The sequence below is a fragment of the Pseudochaenichthys georgianus genome, chromosome 22 (genome assembly GCF_902827115.2).
Source record: "Pseudochaenichthys georgianus chromosome 22, fPseGeo1.2, whole genome shotgun sequence".
NCBI lineage: Eukaryota > Metazoa > Chordata > Actinopteri > Perciformes > Channichthyidae > Pseudochaenichthys > Pseudochaenichthys georgianus.
This window is the reverse complement of record NC_047524.1, coordinates 26,716,263-26,725,068: the sequence shown is the minus strand read 5'-3', so window position 1 is coordinate 26,725,068 and position 8,806 is coordinate 26,716,263. Positions and strand designations below refer to the sequence as shown.

Below are 8,806 nucleotides of genomic sequence, written 5' to 3'. Positions count from 1 at the left end.
TGCCAGCGAAGAGATATAATCCCTCCACCTGGTCCTAGGTCTACCCCTTGGTCTCTTCCCAGCTGGACGTGCCTGGAACACCTCCCTAGGGAGGCACCCAGGTGGCATCCTAACTAGGTGCCCGAACCACCTCAACTGGCTCCTTTCGACGCGAAGGAGGAGCGGTTCAACTCCGAGTCCCTCCCGGATGACCGAAATTCTCACCTTATCCCTAAGGGAGACACCAGCCACCCTGCGGAGAAAACCCATCTCGACCGCTTGTATCCGCGATCTCGTTCTTTCGGTCATGACCCATCCTTCATGACCATAGGTGAGGGTAGGAACGAAAATGGCCCAGTAGACAGAGAGCTTTGCCTTCTGGCTCAGCTCCCTTTTCGTCACAACGGTGCGGTAAAGCGACTGCAGTACCGCTCCCGCTGCTCCGATTCTCTGGCCCATCTCACGCTCCATTGTTCCCTCGCTCGAGAACAAGACCCCGAGATACTTGAACTCCTTCACTTGGGGTAAGGACTCATTCACTACTTGGAGTGGACAGTCCATCGGTTTCCTGCTGAGAACCATAGCCTCAGATTTGGAGGTGCTGATCCTCATCCCAGCCGCTTCACACTCGATTGCGAACCGATTCAGTGAGTGCTGAAGGTTGCAGACCAATGAAGCCATTAGAACCACATCATCTGCAAAAAGCAGTGGTGCAATCCTTAGTCCACCGAACTGCAGACCCCCTCCCCCACGACTACGCCACGAAATCCGATCCATGTATATTAAAAACACGATTGGTGACAAAGCGCAGCCCTGGCGGAGGCCAACCCTCACCGGAAATGGGTCTGAGTTACTGCCGAGGACCCGGACACAGCTCTCGCTTTGGGAGTACAGAGATTGGATGGCCCTAAGTAGAGACCCCCTCACCCCATACTCCTGCAGCACCTCCCACAGTAACTCCCTGGGAACTCGGTCATACGCCTTCTCCAAGTTCCACGACCAGGACGGAATCCGCATTGTTCCTCCTCAATCTGAGGTTCGACAATCGGCCTGACCCTCCTTTCGAGTACCTTAGAGTAAACTTTCCCGGGGAGGCTGAGTTGTGTGATGCCTCTGTAATTGGCACACACCCTCTGATCCCCCTTTTTGAAAAGGGGAACCACCATCCTGGTCTGCCACTGCTTCGGTACTGTTTCCGACTTCCACGCAACGTTGATGAGACGTGTCAACCATGATAGTCCCTCAACACCCAGAGCCTTCAGCATTTCTGGGCGGATCTCAACCACCCCCGGGGCTTTGCCACTGTGGAGTTGTTTGATGACCTCAGTGACCTCCCCCCGGGAGATTGATGTTGATCCCCCATCATACTCCAGCTCTGCCTCTAACATAGAGGGCGGAGTTGTCGGGTTCAGGAGTTCCTCAAAGTGTTTGAACACCGACTCTGGTTCAATGTCGCCAACCTCCACAGGAATGCCCGAAAAGCTCCGCCGTAGGTGTGAGTTGAAGGCCTCCTGAACTTAGGCCTCCTCCAGACGTTCCCAGTTCACCCGAACTACATGTTTGGGCTTACCAGGTCTATCCAGAGGCTTCCCCCGCCACTCGACCCAACTCATCACCAGATGGTGATCAGTTGACAACTCCGCCCCTCTCTTTACCCGAGTGTCCAAAACATACGGCCTCAGGTCCGATGATACAATAACGAAATCGATCATGGACCTTCTGCCTAGGGTACTCTGGTACCACGTACACTTATGAGCATCCTTATGTTCAAACATGGTGTTTGTTATGGCCAATCCATGACTAGCACAAAAATCCAGTAACAAACCACCACTCCGGTTCAGATCAGGGGGGACATTCCTCCCAATCACGCCCCTCCAAGTGTCTCCATCATTGCGTTGAAGTCTCCCAGCAAGATTAAAGAGTCCCCTTCAGGAGCCCCATACAGGACTCTTTCCAGGGTCTCCAAGAAGGCTGTATACTCTGGACTGCTGTTTGGTGCATAAGCACATACAACAGTCAGAGTTCCCCCCCCCCCCCCATAACCTGCAGGCGTAGGGAGGCGACCCTCTCGTCCACTGGGGTAAACTCCAACAACGAAGCACCCAACCGGGGATTTGTGAGTATCCCCAGACCAGCCCGGCGCCTCACACCTTGAGCAACTCCGGAGAATAATAGAGTCCAACCCCTATCCAGAAGTAAGGTTCCAGAGCCGACGCTGTGCGTAGAGGTGAGCCCAACCAGATCCAGCTGGTAACGCTCCACCTCCCGCACGAGCTCCGGCTCCTTCCCCCCCCCAGAGAGGTGACGTTCCACGTCCCCAAAGCCAGCTTATGTCGCCCGGGTCTGGTCCGTCGAGACCCTCTGCTTTCACTGCCACCCTTCTGGCAGCGCACCCGACCCCATCGCTGTTTCCCGTAGGTGGTGGGCCCGCGGGACGGAGAAGCGGAGGTGTTGCCCACGTTGCCTTTTCGGGCTGTCTCCCACGTTACGTTTGTTATCAACGTATCTCAAATACGTTTATTTTCTACATATCTTCTAGAAACATATTTTCTCCCACGTTACGTTCGTTATGAACGTATCTCAAATACGTTTATTTTCTACATATCTTCTAGAAACATATTTTCTCCCACGTTAACGTTCGTTATGAACGCATCTCAAATACGTTTATTTTCTACATATCTTCTAGAAACATATTTTCTCCCACGTTACGTTAGTTATGAACGTATCTTAAATACGTTTATTTTCTACATATCTTTGCCATTTATTGTCTTGCATATTTTTCATATAATAAACAAAATATATGTTTACAAATGTTACATAGTCTTTGTCAGCTTATGTTTGCCACGTTATGCACCCCTTGCGATCTTACAAAATAAAAGTCTCACATTCATGAAACTTGCTCCATTCAGTGGTACTAGTCCTACAACCATACCCTGAAAAATGCATTCCCTCTTTAGTTTTTCACCTGCTGGGCCCAGAGTAAAATGCTTTAGTGCGCATAAACTAGAGGGGAACAGGCAACACCAGTGTGATTTTGGTGAAGTTGTGACAATCCTGGACAAAGATATAGGGGGTGGTACAAATCCGGCAGCACCAACAACTTCTCTGCCGGATTTGGAAGCCAGTTTGGGTATAAGGGACAAACCAGGGGACTTTACTTCCTCTTGACACCGTCGGTTATTTACAAAAAAACACCTAAATATAGCCTTTGTTATTGTGCTTCTGTCTTTTTGTGTATTCTCATCTGTAAACTCCCTCAACGGGGCCGCTCGCTCTCTTTTCTTGATCACCCTCTCCTCTCACATACAGGAGAACAGTTCACTGTCCCGCTTCATTGTAGGATTTCTGCCATGTCTCTACTTTAGTTTGACCATCTCTTTTACTAAGTTATGGAATACTAAATAAATAAGTAATTCGATACCTTACCGTTACTGTGCTCATAAAGAATGATAAGAATACAAATAATGCGTATTGAACTGGTTTAATTAATTAGTTAGTTTATTTAAGATAATTAGTTAGAGGCCCTATTTTATCAGTAGGCTATGTCTGCACAGCAGTTACAATGGTCAAACTACATTAGAACAGAATTGTCCCCATTTTGTCTTTAATAGTTACTAACATTAGATATTTTTGATGAGATATGGACCCCAAAACAAAACATGTCCCTGGTTTTTATTTTTAAAATCAAGTTACCGAATGCAAGTAATCACCTTAGCATATTTTGTTATGAGATGTGAATTACTGTTCAATTTAGTTGATGTAATAATCGTTTGGTTTCTTTTACATTAAAAACAAGTTACAATTTTCAAAAGGTCTTTCAGGTTCCAGTTTAGAGCAATAGCCCCTCCAAATGTCTGTGCACGTCCCTGCATACACTACTTTGACATTAGCTTGTGTACATACTTGAGCATAGCCAATTTAAATTAACCTTAAAGATGCATACAGTTCCGACCTACATAATAAAATATCTCTCTAAGTTACAAGGATGACCTTATTTTACCAACCTCAAACAGAAGCCGTTTGTTCTACAGTATTATCCCACTTAACGCTTAACACTTGTCTATTTCGTTTTAATCTTTATATATTAGGGATGGGAACGATTAATCGAATATTCGAAATTATTCAGGTATGAGAATATGAGTTATGAATAATGTTTATTGTAATTTTAATTTGTTTGGGAGGGGTGCCTAAGTTGATTACATATGATCAAATGGAATAATTCAATGTATACGACAGTGCCATAGCTAAGTGTGTTAGGTCTAAAGGTGTGTTTTGCTCCGTTCACCGTTCCCTCACAGCGGGCAGAGCTGCAGGTGCTGATCTCTCTCTCGCGTTCGGTTATACTTCACTCGCGTTTATGTCCAAATCCATCAGATCTAGCTAGTTCTAGCGAATGACATGGCTGCTGCCCCTCCCTACACGCAGATCACGCAGACTCAGCTCATCTTATGCCCACATTCCAGCTGAGAGGGTCTTCTCTACAGCTGGTCTGATTGTGAATCGTCTCCGCACCCGCCTCTCCCCTGAGTAGACATGCTCATATTCTTAAACAAGAATGAGTATTGAACAGCTGCATTCTGTGCATAAGCCCTGTTATAGGTTGTTGATCTCTTTTGTAATAGGGTTACGTTACCCTAACCAGTTATGTTGTTCGTGTATGATCCCTCTTTCATTTAAAAACCAAGTTATGTTTTAACCTCCTAAGACCCGAGCTGTTTTTTTATATGCATTTTTTATTTCTCTTTGCTATTTGGGCTTATTGGAACCTGATAAGTATAAAAACTAAGTATCATCTTTTGACATGATGTACTTTTGTGGACACTCGTTCTGAATTTCCAAAAAAGTCATTAAAGTCACCTTTTTGTAATAGAGTGAAAAACTCTTTTATTTCCACCTTGAACACAGCAGTTTTTCCTGGCTGCTTTTGCATGTATTAATAACTTATACACACATCATCTGAGAGTAAAAACAACATAAAAACACTGCACTTTTGCTCCTTTTGGACTGTCACAACTACAGTACGGCTAATTTAAAACGCTACAAACAGTTGCAGGAAGACATCATATGCCTGTAACAAAATATAAAACATTCAAAGCATTTTGCATTGTCACTGTTGCATCTAATAATACCACAGGCTACTATTGTATGTGTTTTGAACATCATTGTGAAAAAACGAAACAGTCACAAAAACTTGGACAGTCACAGTTACAGTATGGCTTTTGTGAAATCTTGCATTGGTCATGTAAAAAAAATAAATAGGAATGCCCTTTTCTTTAGGAACATGTACACACCTATGTGTGAAAGGCTGTGTAACAGTTGCGATCGCCTTGCAAGCACAAGAACACTTTGCAGGTCACACAACGCACTCGGGTTCTTCCAGTGCAGCCTGCTACCCTGCAGCGCGCCGCGTTCTTCAGGCTGATCATCTCTGGGAGATGGGCATTCGCCCTCCTGCGGACCGAGACATGGGGAACTGCCATCACAGGACGTTTCTTCCTTTGATTTGAGTTGTCTTCTTCCTCTGACTGTTCAGAGAGGTCTGCATCGCTTCCTTGACCGTGATGCTGGGCCAAGAGGGTCGTAGCCATTTCCGTACGGAACTCCAGGAACTGCATGATGCTCTTCTTTGGTGCAGCACATATTGCGAGGTCTTTGCGGTAGAGTAGCCAGCTGTTGGCTAAAGCCAGATCCGTGAAGTGCATTAGCATCTGCATCGTCCACTTCTTAGTACGGGCGCTCATGCGATAGTAGCTAATCATTCTATCAATCAAATCAACTCCACCCATCTTGAGGTTGTACTCACGGACAATGCTTGGTCGCGAGACAGTCACATATTGTTTCAATTTCTTGTCCCAGCACTGGCAGGTGTCTTCAGGCTCTGTGCCATGAACAACAGACATCATCAATACTGGTTTGTTGTCGTACCACTTCACTAGACACATCTTTCCATCTTCAGTGGAAAGTTCTGATGAGGTACCTCTTCCTGTGTTTTTCATGGTTTTGTCAGAGGGTAGCTTCTCCTTCGCGCCAGCAAGTCGGTTCTTCATTATTGTACCAGTAATGTACATCTCCTTCTTCATCATTTGTTCCACACATCGGATGCTTGTGAAGAACCGGTCACAATACACTTTCGTGCCACGATGCAGAGTTTGACACAGACTAGCCAAGACTAAGCCTCCCAACCCCAGGCCCACCTCTTCTTCTTCGACCTGCTCAAGAAGTGCACCTTTACCTTGATACAGATCAAAGTCCAGCACAATGCCATATGCTGTAGCACAAACGAAGTTCTTGATGCCAACTGGGTTTGGCTTCATTGGCAGATATTGTCTGTATGGACAGGCTCCTGTGAAAGGAATCATCTGCTCATCAGTAGATGCGCAATCAGGTCGATTCTGAGACTTGCAGCCTTGCAGAATCCGATCCAGAAAAGGCCTCACCTTCCAGAATTTGTCCCTCTTCCTCAGATCTTCTGGCACATCATCATCAATTAGCACTTTTATTGATCCCCTCAGTCTGAAGAATCTGTCGCACGTGAATCTGTCAGTGATGGCAGTGATTCTCAAGGCTTTGGACCAGTACATCCTGATTGTTGGGTATCGGATGCAGGACATCAAAATACAGGCACCAAAAAAGTGGTAAACCTCATCTACAGAGGTGTTGAGTGGGTCCCCACTTCTAGACAGTGACATAGCATTAGAGCAATCTGAAATCATTTTCATCAAATCTCTATCTATATACTGTTCAAAATAGTTTAGTGGGGTCCAGCCATTTCTGTCAAGCTCAGTTTCGTCCTCATGCTCAAACTGGGCAAGGTCTGGCGTCAATGGAGTAGCCCTCCAGCGCAACCCACGTCCTGCACAACCAGAATCAGAAAAAAAATAGTAAGTAAGTTACATATTTTTACCCATGCAAGCAATTCACTGAGGTGTATTGATGCATAACGTAGTTGAATCTGAGTGGACGTTTATATGAAATTTGAAAATGTACCCTCAAGGCATGCTAAAATAATAACAATTACCTTTATTGGGCTGTCCCTGAGTGCTTGGTCCTGGTGTTGGCTCTTCCGAGTCATCATCGGAGCGATCAGCCTCGATCTGCTGAGTTTGACGGCGCCGTCTGGGAGTGCGGGATGAACCTGTATCTGTCCCTGTCCCTGAACCTGTCAACAAGTGTTGTAAATAAGCATTTTGCTTCCTATCCTTCACCTAGCCCTGAGGCCCTGCCTAAAATAAACAAATATCCACTGGGTCTTGGCTAACCATTATTTGCACCACGGAGACGTTTACGTCCTCTGCTGTGCTCAGTGGGCTGAGGAATGGGGTCCTCATCATCACTACTGTCATCCTCATCCTCACTGCTGATTTGCTCCTGTGGTGGGGGTTGATAATTGGCATCCAGGATGGGATCATCGTTGTCAGACAAGTCTTCCAAATCTGAGTTGTCTCCATCAATTAACCCAAGTAGCTCCAATGCTCTTTGCACAGAAAAACGCTCTAGAAATAAAAACATGAAAAAATATGTATTTATTTCACTGGGACAATGTACAGCTTTTCAACTGCACCAGAGTTAGCTATAAACAACTCTAGCTATTAGCTATAGCAAGGCACATTTGTACTAGCATATTAACATTTTCAACCCATCTAATTTATGTATGTATGTATTTAGTTATTTAATTGTTATTTATTTCATCGGGACAATGTACAGCTTTTTAGCTGCACCAGAGTTAGCTATAAACAACTCTAGCTATTAGCTATAGCAAGGCACATTTGTACTAGCATATTAACATTTTCAACCCAACTAATTTATGTATGTATGTATTTAGTTATTTAATCGTTATTTATTTAATCGGGACAATGTACAGCTTTTTAGCTGCATCAGAGTTAGCTATAAGCTATTTTACTTGTGCACATTTTTACTAACATATTAGCATTTTCGACCAACCTAAGTCCCGATGTACACATACATGTACATCATGTTTAGCAGCATACCAAATTGTTATTTTTACACATTTGTTGTCAAATTTGCATGTCATGACAAACGTACAATGCTTTGATAAATATCTAAATCAGAAAAAGCCTTGAAATAGGATAGGACTTCTTACCTTGTCGAGGTTTGTATTTGGAGCTGCCACTTGAATTATCCCTTGTGTTTGCTGCCATTTTGCATTTTTACCGTAGTGTGTTGTACTCTTCTGACACCACCAGATGGCAGTGTAAGTGCCCACATACGTGGCCATGAGGCCCCAGTTCAGCAGAATTAACGACTGTGGTCATATGACCAAAAATGTGATGTCCACGCATGTGTACGCCAGGCCCTAGGAGGCATGAAAGCTACATTTGACAAATTCGACTTGGTTTCTATACTTATGGTTTCTGAACATGTATTTATTTATTTTTCAAAACAAATGTTCTTCTTTTGTCAACATTTTTCCCAAAACAATTGTTTACAGGATATGTACATTTCGGTTAATCGGATAACCGTTTTTTGGGGGTCGAATATTCGAATATACATTTGCTTTCAAATTCCCATCCCTATTATATATACAGTCTATGGTTTTAACTTGGAGGCTACGATTAGCATCGTTAGCACAGATGTAGCTACCACTCGCTTACATGCTAACCCAAGCCTTAACATTAATTACATAGCTGATTAAAATCATAAATACATGAATAAAGTACTCGAATTTCACTTCCCGCAAAACCACATTCATGCACCGTCTGTTTTAACCCTCAGAGCGAGTCACAATAGTCCGATATATAAGCATGAAGAAAAACAAACACGGCCAGGTTCAAGTTGTGTTCCCTGGATGAACTGAGCAGGCAGAGTG

General features: G+C 44.4%; 1 protein-coding gene across 1 annotated transcript; it reads right to left on the bottom strand.

Moving 5' to 3' along the window:
• Nucleotides 1-5,270: 5,270 nt before the first annotated feature.
• LOC139436025 (piggyBac transposable element-derived protein 3-like) lies at nt 5,271-8,138 on the bottom strand. The gene is made up of 4 exons (XM_071207172.1): nt 8,081-8,138; nt 7,266-7,472; nt 6,998-7,138; nt 5,271-6,625 (listed from the first exon to the last, which is right to left on the bottom strand). The coding sequence occupies exons 1-4, from the start codon at nt 8,136-8,138 to the stop codon at nt 5,271-5,273; spliced, it is 1,761 nt and encodes a 586-aa protein (XP_071063273.1).
• Nucleotides 8,139-8,806: the final 668 nt, after the last annotated feature.

Excerpts from the sequence above, each read along its gene's own strand:
- LOC139436025 (XM_071207172.1), bottom strand. The coding sequence starts at position 8,138 with ATGGCAGCAAACACAAGGGATAATTCAAGTGGCAGCTCCAAATACAAA. Across the intron at positions 7,473-8,080 it reads CAAATACAAACCTCGACAAG|AGCGTTTTTCTGTGCAAAGA; the intron begins GTAAGAAGTCCT and ends TTTTATTTCTAG. Across the intron at positions 7,139-7,265 it reads CACTGAGCACAGCAGAGGAC|GTTCAGGGACAGGGACAGAT; the intron begins GTAAACGTCTCC and ends ACTTGTTGACAG.